Here is a 13,146-nt window from a genome sequence, read left to right as displayed (position 1 = left end):
ATCCAGCTTCTGTTTAAAAATCTCCAAAGATGGAGAACCCACCACCTCCCGAGGAAGCCTGTTCCACTGAGAAACCGCTCTGTCAGAAACTTCTTCCGGATGTTTAGATGGAATTTCTTTTGAATTAATTTCATCCCGTTGGTTCTGCTCTGTCCCTCTTGGTCAAGTTGGGATTGGCCGAAACTTCCTGTTGAATATAAACATGGGGGCAAACCCAGGTTTGCCACCACATAATGTAGAAATTGGCCCAATCCTGCAGTGTGTCTGTGACTCTGCATCTTGGAAACTCTATATCATTAAATCACCAGAATGACATCTTTTCTTTTTAACTTCAGAAAGTTACGGGAGCAAAACAGATGACACAAGAATTCAAAGAAATCATATGCGCTTCCCGTTAAATTTGAAATGTTAGACACAGAGGCATTTGTTCCATTACATCCCATATCATAGCTATATGCAACTCGTACCAAGTTTAATAGCCAACAGTATAGCTGAAGCAATCACCCTGAAAATAAGTTGAAAATAAGATTCACACACACACCCCTTTAAAGAGCTCTGAAGTCTTCTCCTTTCTTTAGTTATCAAGATTTATTTGTTCTCTTACTTCTAATATCCAGTCAAGATATTTGCTGCCAGTGTTAACTTCTTGGATCAATAAATTTTGATAGTGATCTTGAGGGAAGTCAGTATCTGCCAGCTATCATAGCCCTGCACGCTCTTGCTGAAAAGCAGCTGTTACAAACAAAATTGGCCATATCTGGGGGACTGATATTCAAGTCACTGCACATATTTTATGGCACAATTATCTAGGGAGGCTGCATTGTCCTCTGCATGGAAAGAAAAAGGAACGAGGTTCAAGGCAAGATGCTGCAGCTTGAACAACCCGGCTTTATGAGTCGAAGGCAATCATTCTTCCCCCCCCCAGTCTAAATTCCCACAATGATGTGTTTGTAACAGTTGAGGAGTTAAAATGTGGACTTGCAGTGAGTAGGTTAGGTATGTGGTTCTTAAGCCAGCCACATAATGCATAATTCACCAAGGACAGTGAAGCTCAACTCCTAGTTTCCAGGCTTCGAGAAGCCCCAGAAATGGCAGGATGGTGCAGAATATTGTTGGGATGCATAGTTGTGTATGCGCCCACCTGGGTCCTCTCCACTGCCCCTTCCCCAGGCCATTGGCCATTAGAGGGTGGGGCAGGTTGTTTAACAAGTACTTGTTTAACAAGTTCTCCCACCCATTCAGGAAACCCATCCAGAGAGCTCATAAACTCACCAGGGCCCTGCTGAGTTTATGAGATCTGACATATTTGGGCTACCATGGGCTGACCAGATCGGGGTACCATACGGGAAGGCAATACCAATAAAGGTGGACCAAGGCAGTATAAGGCAGTTGGTGTAGTGGTTAAGACTGGTGGCCTCTAATCTGGCAGGTTGATTCTCTGCTCCTCCACATGTAGCCAGCTGGGTGACCTTGGGCTCCTCACAGTCCTGTTAGAAGCTGTTCTCACAGAGCAGTAACATCAGGGCTCTCTCTGCTACCTACCTCACAGGGTGTCTGTTGTGAGGAGAGGAAGAGAAGGCAATTGTGTGCCGCATGAAGATGTCTTCTGGTATGGAAAAGTGGGGTATAAAACCCACTCTTCTCCATAATTCTCTAAAAGGTCAAATCTGACCAGCTTTGTTTTGTTTTGTTGCCACATTCAGTGTTGCTTTTACTGTTTGAGGTTATTGTTGTTTTTCTGTTTGCAGTGGGTCAGCAATACATATTAAAGTTCATCTTCTAAACCAGAATAATTTTGTATTACCTTGTGCCTTTGCTTCCCATTAAACTTGTATGGTTACACTCTTTTGAACTTTGGGATTTATTCACATTTTTTCTTCTTTTGGCTCTGTTAAGAAGGTTGAGTGTTTTAGTGTGCATGTTTTTCAGAATATAACTCCTTTGGATTTTTATTCACTGTTTTATGGAAATAATTCTGATGTTGTTTATAGGAACACATCAAGAGACAAAAAATTAAACAGTTGCAGGGCATTTCCCTTGCATTATTTATCATTTCTATAGCATTTGTTTTCTCTCGTTTGCACTTGGTGATGTGTCAACTCTTTATTTTCCATGTTAAGAGGATCATAGCAGCAATGTGCTCATAAGCAGTGTCAAAACAATGTTGATTTCTCGCATGTTGATCTAGCCATTATTTTTTTCTCTCTCCCTTAGAGTGCCGATATGAGCCCTGCTGGCAGCACGAATTCACTTCCTGTTAGCCCACTTACTGAAGAACCATTGCCCTTCAAGGTAAAGCTACTTTGCTAAAAACTACATATGACTGGGCAATCTTTAGCATCCTGGAACTACACTTGGCTATCCTGTTCCAGAACAATGATAGATATCAAGCTGAGGGCTTTATTTGTTGAGATATCGTTAGATGGATTCTCAGTTCCTGGTTTGCAAAGATGCCTTTCCGTTTTCATAGTGCCACACGGCATTGGGGATCTTTGGGTAGACCCTCTGATATGGAATGCCTCCTAAAAAACAGCCAGGGGGCCTGTGCTTATTCAACACTGTATCAATGGGAAAGAAACTGTCTTTGGCTCCATTTAGGCCTCTCATTTTTTTTTTTTGGGGGGGGGGGAGGCAGACAGACAGAATACAGATAAAGACCTTTTCCTTCTATAGGGGCATATAAAGTGAGGGAACAGAATTTGATAAGGAAGAGGTAAAGATGGCCCCAATCCATATGGTTCCCCACAGCTCTTTGTAGCTGAGATCAATTCCAGACATCTAACATCTCGTGAAGTTTGCCCCATAGCTGTTATTTACTTGTTTGTGCATTAACCCCACATATTTATTGAAAGCCAGTTTCCTTTTCCACTATTAGGATTTGACTTGGCACGTCGGTGGTTATGGTGGTGCAGATGTAGATTCTCTGCACCATCAAGGTCCTACTCTGAAGGAATTTCAAAGACTAGATACTACCAGAAGGAATTGGGGATCATATAATGATGGACATTGGAACTGCATAATCCTGGAGAGTTTGTTTTGTGTCACTATGTACCCTTTAGCTCAAAGCTCTAGGCAGTTTATTGCTGTGGGAAGCCACTAGGCTTCTGTGCTTCTAGATAGTTCTCTGCCTTTTATCCTTCTGGTTGCCTGCTTGGTATACCTTCTCCTCTACATGCTTTCCTGAAAGGCACCAAAGACTGGAAGCTTACTAGTAATGGGATCTGATCCACCTGCATTGCTTAATTCTCTTTTCTAAGATTCCTCCAGAGCATAGTCACTTTTAGAATGTTAACCCAGAGTTAGGCTACTGTTGTTGGGAACAATATGCTTACACTGAATGACTCCTTATGTAATGACGATAAAGACTTGATGTTCTAGTCAATGTTTAGCTTCTGATGGGTAGCCATATTGTTCTGCAGTGGAAGAACAATATTTGAGACCAGTAGCACCTTAAAGATTAACAAGATTTCCAGAATGGGCATCCATGTTAGTCTGCAGTAGAAGACAAGATTTGGATCCACAGCACCTCAAAGACCAACAAGATTTCGAGAGTATAAATTTTTGAGAGTTGACCTTCTGAGCCTTAAAGGTGCTAAGGACTTTAATTTTGGTAGTCAGTTATGTGGTTACACCAGGTGATGGAAGGGGATACATTATAATCCAGTCATCTCACCTCCACCACAGATACTCTTCCTCCTAGTCCTAAAACACTCTTTTGGCTGATACATGTAACCCAATATGCCATCTAAAAATGTCATCGGTATGCAGTTGTGTTCAGCACCAACATTGTCAGAAATGCTTTGTCTTCCCGCACACCACAAAATAAAAGGGAAAGAAGCAGAACCATTATAGGTTATCTGAATTTGGAGTTTGTCTGAATCATGAACAGCAAGCTCAAGGATTACACACCTTTTCTCCAAAGATTGTAATCTTTTGTGGGTCTTTCATGGTTCTCTGGATCCTTAAAAATTCTCTTTCAGTGGTGTGCCTCTGCTGTGACTCAGGATCGGAACTTCAACAAAGAAATAGATTTAAACTGAAAGTGCCACTGAGTACATATGCAGAAACTCATATTACACTCTGAATTGGTTCAAAACACTCAGAATCAAATGTTGTTGTTGATTTGGGACACTCTCTTTTGATGCCTGTAATTACCAACCCAATTCCGGATTGAGCTGTAGCGAATGTGCTCAGTACTGATCCTTCCTTCCTTTCTGTGTGTCTTGTTTTATTTTCTGCCTTTCTTTTTACGGGGGGGGGGGGGGGGACATGGTACTTTTTCCTTGTGCCACCTTTGCTTTCATCACAGAGGTTTCCGGTGCCATCATGAATAATGGTGCAAGCATGATGGAATGGAAATCTTCAAGGGAGCTATTTTTGAGAATCCCCAAGAAGAAGGGAGAAAAATACATGATATTAATTTCCATGGGCATTCTGCTGTGTGCTGTTTTTAAAAATAACACAGGATATTAAAAGAAAAAATAAAGCTATCCATGCATTTGGTAGGACAGCAATTGTTCTTTTCATTTTTAGGCCCTGTGGAAAGATGGGCATCTCCCCCTTCCTGTGGAACTCATGTGAACATTGAGGCTGGGCTGCAGGGAAAGTCAGATGTGTCTGTGAGCCAGTGCGGTTAAATAGAGATAAAAATAATATCAAATGCAACAGTTTCTGTTATTGCTTTCCGACTTGTTCCAGGAGAGAGCAATATTGTTTCAGCAGTAATGTGAGGGAGTGATCTTATATGCAATAACCCTCTACGACTACTATCAGTCTATAATATTGGTTTCTGATGACAGAAAATGTATTGCCCTGGCCAGCACAGTGGTAATGCTTCCCACCTTCCCGCCATCATGAAATCAATGGAAATGTTTTTAAATTTTATTTGCTTATGCATTGCCGAGGAGGCCCGTAGTATCCAACAACGGAGAATAAGCATGGAGCTCCTGTGGGATGATAGATGACCTTTTGCGTGCTAGGATTTACTTTTGAATCTTAAATTATTCCGTGTTTTCATCACATCTTCCCTATTCTGAGATGTTACAAGAAGGAAGTAAACTTAAAAAAAAAACCTTTCTATTAGGGGGCATCATACTTTCTTCTCTCCTGTTACTTGCCATTTCTCTTTCCTTGAAAGCCCCCCTAGCTTCTCCCTTTTCCTGCCTTCTTTCTATCCCACCTTCCAGCCAACCTACCTTTATCTGCTTCCCTTCTTAAGTTTTTCCTCCTTCCCCTCACCAGTTGTTCGCTCCTAAGTACAAGACTGGGCCCAGTTGGATGGTGGTGAACCCTTCCTGACCCCATTTCCTATTTCCTTTCCCCTGGCAGCTTTGTACCCTCCTTCTTCCTCTCCCACTCACCTACCAACCTACTTCTATCTGTCCCCCCATTTTCTGCTTCATTTGTTGTTTATATACCTTATATTTATACCATACCTTTCTCCCCAATGTGGACCCAAAGCAGCTTACCTCATTTTACCCTCACAACAACCCTGTGAGATAGATTCAAATTAATAATCAGATTCAAATTCAAATTGTTTTAACACAGAATTAGCAAAATAGAGAAAAATAACGACAAAGTTGAAAGCAAGTTAAAGCAGCATCCATTTTTAAACAGAGGAGCCAAACATACAATCAGCATCCAATCAACAACCAGTGTTTGGTGATTTTTGTTTTAATATCTTGTTGCACCCTCTCTGGTTCTTTTAGGGAAGGGATTCCATAAAACAGTAACTACCAAAAGGAAACCTGTCTTCCTCACCACTTTAATTCTCATGTGGCTGATCAGTGGAAGCATCCAAAGTCTTTGTTGATTCGAATCTAAGAAGGCTAGTGGACACACACACAGAGGTTTTCAAGTAACATTTTGGAAGAAGCGGTGGAGGAAAAAAAATCCGGCAGAAGTTCAAAGACCCAGAAACCGAAGGGTAAAGAGAGAATTCACCTCCCTGTTGCTTCAGGGTATATCCCATGGGTATTAATATTCCCCTGAATTTGCAGTCTCTACAGATGCTGAGGCAAAAACTGATGAACAGAAACAGAAGGGCAAGCCCATTTCAGATGGTTTATTAAACCCCTTGCAGATCGGGCTTTCATCTGAAGAGTGCCTTGAGGTGGGAGGCATTGGGGACCAAGATATAATTGTCCTGACCCCGGGGTCTAGTCTCCTTGAGAGGAAGTTGAACAAGAGAGCAAGGGGCTGCATGAAAACCTCCAGCCACCCCAAACACACACAACTCAAATGGGTCAACAGGGGATAGAAAAGGCAAAAGGAAGCTGGTAAGGGAGAGGATTCAGCCGAGGTGAAGACACAGTGAGGTGGCACAACATATTATATATATAGTAGCTTGGGGGTGTTTTTGAAATATGATTAGATCAGATTTTGTTGCAACTCAGAGGTCTGCTTCCTTGGGCTATTCATCAGATTGAATTCCATGGAACTTCCGTTGAGCGGCTGAACCAAGTTCTCTGTAAGTTTAGCTTCTTTGATTGTAGACATTTCCCCCTTGGTGTCTTAGCAATCTTTTCTGAGTTCTGCTTCTGGACATTTATGAACTTTGATGCAGGACCATCTGATGGTATTTCCAGATGTGGATAGAAACCCAACAGTAAACGGAATTACAGTTTAGGAAACCCTGTCATTTCTCATTGGAATCCAGATAACAGTGGGTAGGCCGGCAATTTGGTTAGGTTGTTCCTTCTCCCCTCACTGTCACTCAGGACCTCAGCCAGCCTTTCTTACATATTTCTAGTGAGGCGAAAGGAGAGGTTTCAAAACTAATTTGGTGTAGTCATTAGAGTGCCTGCCTAGGGTCCCCTGCCCTGCCACAGAAACTTGCTGGGTGACCTTGGGCCAGTTACTCCTCCTCAGTTAAACTTAATCACAAATTGGTTGTTTTGATCATAAAACAGAAGATGGGAGAATGATATTGCAAGCTGCATTGTGTCCCCCTTGCAGAGAAAAATGGAAAATAATAAATAAAAGCAATCAGTGCAAAATTAGCTGGGAGTGGCGGGGCATGAATCCAATAAATAAATAAATAAAAGGCCAGCATTTTCCTTGCTACCCTGCCATGCTTTAAATCAAAGTGTTCAGGGTTGCTTAAAGTAAGGAAAGTGTGATGGTGATTTTGAAACATTTCCCTGTGCCACAAAGAAGCATGTGTCAGAAAGGTGGGATTCAAACAGCTAAAATCATTAGAGGGTCCCAGGTGACTTTGATTTTTCTCTTAACCAGAAATGTTTAATATTCTGCAAAGTGGTTAACATTAATTGAGTGAGTACAGGCAACATTGTGGGTGCTGGTGGAAGAAGGTCAATCTCTCATTGTTACTGTTCTCATTTCAGCCTTGACCCAGGTGCAGATCCCACAATCCCTTGCTATAGCTTCCCAGGGGTCAAAAAGGGGCCTCTCCTCCTCCTGCTGCCAGTGGAAGAGATAGTAGGATCCCACACAAGGAAGATGGTAGCCATGTTGATCTTCAGTAGAGGAGTTGGATTCAAGTCCAGTAGCTCTTTAGAGACCAAAAGATTTTCAGGGCATACACATTTGAAAGTCAAAGGTACCACTAGTCTCAAATGTGTGTGCCCTGAAAATCTTGTGCTCTGGGACTCAAATTTAACCTAAAGAACTGAACAAGTTAAATGGTTCCTAATCAATATTATGATTTCATTAATATTCTCTTCTTTTACTAAATATATCCTTAAAAAGAGAATGGTTTGTCTTCTATATATGATACTTGGAAGCAAATGATCATTCTTGCCAGCTTTTATTATCTTGGTTACTTTTTTCTCACTTCAGTAATTAGCTTAGCTGATGCTAATCCCCCAAGTGAGAAAGAGCACCATTAATAAAAGGGAACAATCTTTTGACAGTAATGCTGAAAGAAAGCGTGGGAGTCTGCTGATAGATCTCTCATTCATCGAGTTCTTTTTTTCCTCTTCTGCATGTCTGTTTATAGGAAAGTTGTAACTAGGATACCAGCTTTATGTAACATCAGTTAAAACAGATAATCTAGCAGTCAGGAGCAGATCAAGGGAGAGATTCTCCATTTCTAAGATACCACTAAAATGAAAAGGATTGTGTTGCATGTTGGGTAATGATAGTCAATTAATTATAAACATTGCAGGCATTTTTCTGTTCTTTATTTACAAGGGGACACATAAAGCCAGGCTGATTTCATTTGCAGGCCCTTGGTACTGACCATTGATGGAAGGTATAGTGGGGAGACCTCATTTCTGAAAGCCAGCTTGATATAGTGCAGGGGTTGCCAAACTGTGGCTCTCCAGATGTCCATGGACTACATTTCCATAGCAGGGGCTCATGGGAATTGTAGATCATGGATATTTGGAAATCTACAGTTTGGCCACCCCATAGTGGTTAAGAATGATGGAGAACTAGGTTTGGTTCTCCACTGCTCCTCCATACGCAACACCTGAGTTACATTCTCTGAAAGCTTCTCTCAAAGGTCTCTCAGCCTCACCTATCTCAAAGGGTGTATGTTATGGGGAGAGGAAGGTTAGGCAATTGCTTTGGGTACAACCCCCCCTCCAGTTTTTCTTCTGTACTGAACATGACAGGATACATAGCCTGGCCTGTGAAGCATCAAGGACCTGATACTGAAACAGTGATGACATCAAGCTGCTGCTGTGGCTCAAAATTGGGGGACATTATTCAGAGTTGAAGGGAATGCGATTAGTTTGTTTTTTCCTCTTCAAGTTACATCTGACATGCTGCAAACCCATAGGGTTTTCAAGGCAAGACACATTCAGGGGTGGTCTGCCATTGTTGTCCTCTGCATAGTTTCCTTGGTGGTCTTCCATCCAAGCCTGACCAAGGCTGACTTTGCTTAACTTGCAAGATTGGGCTAGCCTGGGCTATCCAGGTCACATAGCTGGTTCTGTTACGGGAAAAATTGTTCCAATGAATCTGTAAACTGGAAATTATATATTAGTTTAACTGGTGGCACCCCCCCCCAAAAAAAAAAATTACAATTCAACACCATTTTCAGAAGCCTTTCTTATATATTAGCAAGCCATGCTGTCATTTGTGTGCAGAAATTCCTGCCAGGACTTTATGTAACTCAATGAAATCAGTGATGTTAAAAGGCATGAAATGCATAATACCACACAATTACTTTGGGTTTTTGAGTGGTGTATAGTTTCCATTTCATCATGCCCTCCGTCAGTTAAAAGTGTTGTTTGTTAATGTACTGGGCAGGAGAACAAGATTAAACTTTCTTCTAATTTTAAGGGAGTTAATTACAGTGGGTAAAGCACAGTATTTAAGCATGAAGAATTGTTTGGAAATTAAGCCAAGGTTTTGGTATAAGAAAAACGCTGGACATTGAATGATCTAAAACGAAGCTTGTTCAGAGAGCATCATTCAACTGGGAAATGTGGAATAATAATGTAACCCTTTATATCACTTTTTCAAGGTAGCTGCCACTGGAACTTTCAATAAATGTCAGAAAGATGGAGACGTTGTATTTTGGAATAGACACCTTAGATGAATTAAGATGAAGTATTGATAAATTCATCAAATACATTTTCATAGGGTTGATTTGGGAACCTTGGCCATTACTGCTGCTTCCATCAAAGATAGATGGAGTCAAGAACAATAGAAATGACCAGAAGCATGGCTGGCTGATCCACCTTAAAGGAATTCCATTTGGTTTCTCATAGATAAAATGAAGACTCCTTCAATGGCACTCCATTTCCAATAGTCAGGTTTAGTAGAAATGCCTTTAGAACAAGGCATAAATTAACTGAACTGGCATAAAGCTGCTCACAAAATTCTGGGCCCAATCCATAGAAACATTCATTGTGCTTAAGTCCTGTTGAAATGAATGAGCCTCGAGATAATTTCAGCTAACGTAGCCCGTTGACTTTAATCAGAGGAACAGAGCAAACTTTCTCTGAATTGGAGCTTTTCATATTTTAGGGCTGAGTGAAATAAAGGATAGCATGCTTCTGGTAACAGGGCAGGTAGGAAGATTTTAGAAACTCCTACCCAGCAGGTTATGAGCCTCTTGTGGCGCAGAGTGGTAAGGCAGCCGTCTGAAAGCTTTGCCCATGAGGCTGGGAGTTCAATCCCAGCAGCCGGCTCAAGGTTGACTCAGCCTTCCATCCTTCCGAGGTCAGTAAAATGAATACCCAGCTTGCTGGGGGGTAAACGGTAATGACTGGGGAAGACACTGGCAAACCACCCCGTATTGAGTCTGCCATGAAAACGCTGGAGGGCGTCACCCCAAGGGTCAGACATGACTCGGTGCTTGCACAGGGGATACCTTACCCAGCAGGTTTATGAGAATCCATCATATGATGCTGACAGCAGAATTGCCCCCCCATCATGTTCTCCTTATCTGTATTGTGATAAGAATGTAAGAAGAATGCAGCTGGATCAGGCCAAAGGTCCATGTAGTCCAGCCTTCTGTTTCACATAGGCCTATTGTGCACGGCCGCTGAAACGGTGGTATGGAGAACAAGGAGGAGGAAGAAGCGAAGCAAACCAATTATGCACGGGATGGAACACAACGGCGGCAAAACCCAGAGTATCTGATTATGCACGCAGATACTCCAGAGCCGCTTCTGGTTGCGCCCTGGTCCCAGGAAGCTCCACTTTCTTCCACATCTCGCTAATGTGGCTTTTTCGGCGGCATACGTTGACTCTGCACCCGGTTGCCGCCTGCAGCGTGCATAATTGGTGATTTTAGCCGCTGCTATTCCACCCCGAATGCAGACTTTCCACTCCGTGCATAATGGGCCATAGTGGCCAGTCAGCTCCTCTGGAGGGCCACCAAACAGGACGTAGAAGCTCAGGCTCATGGTGTTGCCTCCTTGGTCTCTGAACATCAAGGTTCCCTTTACTCCCCATGGCCAGTAGCCACTTGATAGGCCTGTCCTCCGCCTATCTGTCCAGTCCCCTTTTAAAACAGTCTGTGCTTGTGTCCACTTTCCCAGTCTGTGCTGAGAATCAGCAGTACCCTTACGGTGACTGTTTTCTTTCCCCATCCCTGCTGTATGAAAATGAATGCAAAATTTGTTTGCAAAAATGGTAATTTGTTATCATGACAAGGCAAACTGAACCATTGTTCCATAAATTAAAATGGAATTATTATTGGATTTCATCTCTTTTTCTAAAGCAGTCTGTTCCTCTCAGACAGGTCCTTAGAGTAAATGGGAATTAATTTGGGGAGGGGGGATTACTGAATATTATGAAGCTGTCATTTCAGCTTTTGAGATCACTGCCCTAGATAGGAGAGATGCTGGGTGCATACCAAACCATGCAGAGGGTTTCAGCATATAGAATTTGAGTCGGGAAGTGGATCATCATCCATTTTTATGTACTCTGTGAAGAAAACATGTCAATGTTTTGCTTTGAAGATGGTGCTTCTTTTAGGTATTTCCCATATCCTTCCGCAGGAAGGTGATATGCCAATAGGTTATTAAGCAACTTGGGGATAGGACATTTTTCTTTCAGGAATTCAGGAAATGGGAGTCTGGCAAACTACTTGGTATCAACCTACCGGGGGGTAGACACGACATTCCATTGTGCCTAGCATTGCGACGGACCTGGGTGGAGCATGGGATTACCAGAGGCAGGAGGGCAGAGCCAGGGTAGCCATAACAGAAGAGCGGCTTTGGCAGTCTGCTATAAGGAGGCTCTGAAGAGTCAGAGACACCTGGCAGGCCAATGACTCTCTGAGCACAGGTGGTTTAAGGCAGGGAGTGGGTATAGAGAGGAAGAGCTGTTTACAAAGTAGTAAATAGAGAAGCAGAGGGTGGAGCTTAGCACAGAGACCTGGTGTAGAGCTGGGGCTATAAAAAGGGAGGAAATGGACATGGGAGGGGGCTAGCTAGTAGGAGAGGATGCAGGACCAGAGGCCAATGGAGGAAGACAAACAGGAAGCCAGGGGGAAGAAGAGGAGTGCTCTCAAGATCTCCCAGTCAAGGAGGCAGGTTACAGAATTGTATCTCGTCTCTATGGTAATGTATAGCAACACTGGGGTGAGTGAAGCTATTCCCACCTTCGGGTGCTTGGATTGGTCAACTTCCATTTAAAGTCCTTGAAAAGAAAGCTGTGGGTGGGCTGGGAAATTATTCTGCCAATGGAGGTCGGATGGGGGCACCCTCTTAGGGTGCCCATAGAAGTGGACCCCCTGGTCCAATCGTTTTGCAACTTGGGGGTTCTTTTGAGGACAGGCTCCCACAGCTATGCTGCAAATTTGGTGCCTCTACTTCAACCCACACACCACAGAATAAACAGAAAGAGAAATTTTTCCATTTACTTTAATGGCATCAAATCTGAGCCAGGGAACAAGGCTTTGGGTTCAGATTCAGGTTGAATCTGCATTTATTGTATTTATTATTGAACTTCTTACCCACCACTCTTGGGGCACCGACTTGTGGTGGGTTACAACATAAAAAAAACATATAACAATCCCACAATGATAGAACCCCATCATACAACACTACCAAAATTAGCAGGATGGCAGCAAAAACCAATCCCTCCCCCCAAACAGTACGCCTGCCACAAGGGCAGCAGAGGACTATGTCAAACACTTCCCACCCATGGTGTTCAGACGGATGACATTACTTCCGGGGGGAGGGGGGTCAACAGATCTGGTAGAAGAGCTCCATCTTACAGGCCCTGCAGAAAGCCGGCAGCTCCCGCAGAGCCCTCGGCTCTTCCGGGAGCTCATTTCACCAGGTAGCAGTCAGGACCAAAAAGGCCCTGGCCCTGATCGAGGTCAGGTGTGCTTCCTTGGGGCCGGGCATATGTCTGTTTTAGATCTCAGGTCTCACACTGAGTTCCAACTAGAAATGGCAGCCTCCAGGTGGGACCTGGGGATCCCCTGGAATTACAGCTCATCTCCCGACTACGGAGATCAATTCCCCTGGAGAAAATGGATGCTTTAGACCAGAGTGGACTCTATGGCATTGCACCCCACTGAGATTCCTGTCCTCCCTAGTCTTTAACTGCAAATCTCCAGTTTCCCAACATGTATCTAGAAACCATATCCTCTTATCCTCTCCCCCTTCTGGAGGCTAGGGAGGGCCTGGCAACCCTAGTCCCAAAACAGAAACTGGCATACCTCAGACATGAGCCAGCTCCTTTCCAGCCTCTCTCTGTCAGCTATATCCT

At 43.2% G+C, this 13,146-nt stretch overlaps 1 protein-coding gene across 5 annotated transcripts in view; it reads left to right on the top strand.

Annotated features, from left to right (window-relative positions):
- Positions 1-13,146, top strand: part of CCSER1 (coiled-coil serine rich protein 1) — a 739,837-nt gene that overhangs the window by 342,917 nt on the left and 383,774 nt on the right. For all 5 annotated transcript variants that reach the window (XM_077300888.1, XM_077300887.1, XM_077300889.1 and 2 more), the window contains exon 7: positions 2,215-2,292. In XM_077300888.1, the coding sequence (XP_077157003.1) occupies positions 2,215-2,292 (78 nt within the window). The remainder of the gene's footprint in view (positions 1-2,214; positions 2,293-13,146) is intronic.

The sequence above is a fragment of the Paroedura picta genome, chromosome 10 (assembly GCF_049243985.1).
Source record: "Paroedura picta isolate Pp20150507F chromosome 10, Ppicta_v3.0, whole genome shotgun sequence".
NCBI lineage: Eukaryota > Metazoa > Chordata > Lepidosauria > Squamata > Gekkonidae > Paroedura > Paroedura picta.
Note: the sequence above shows the minus strand (reverse complement) of the source record. Positions and strands in the feature narration are given on the sequence as shown.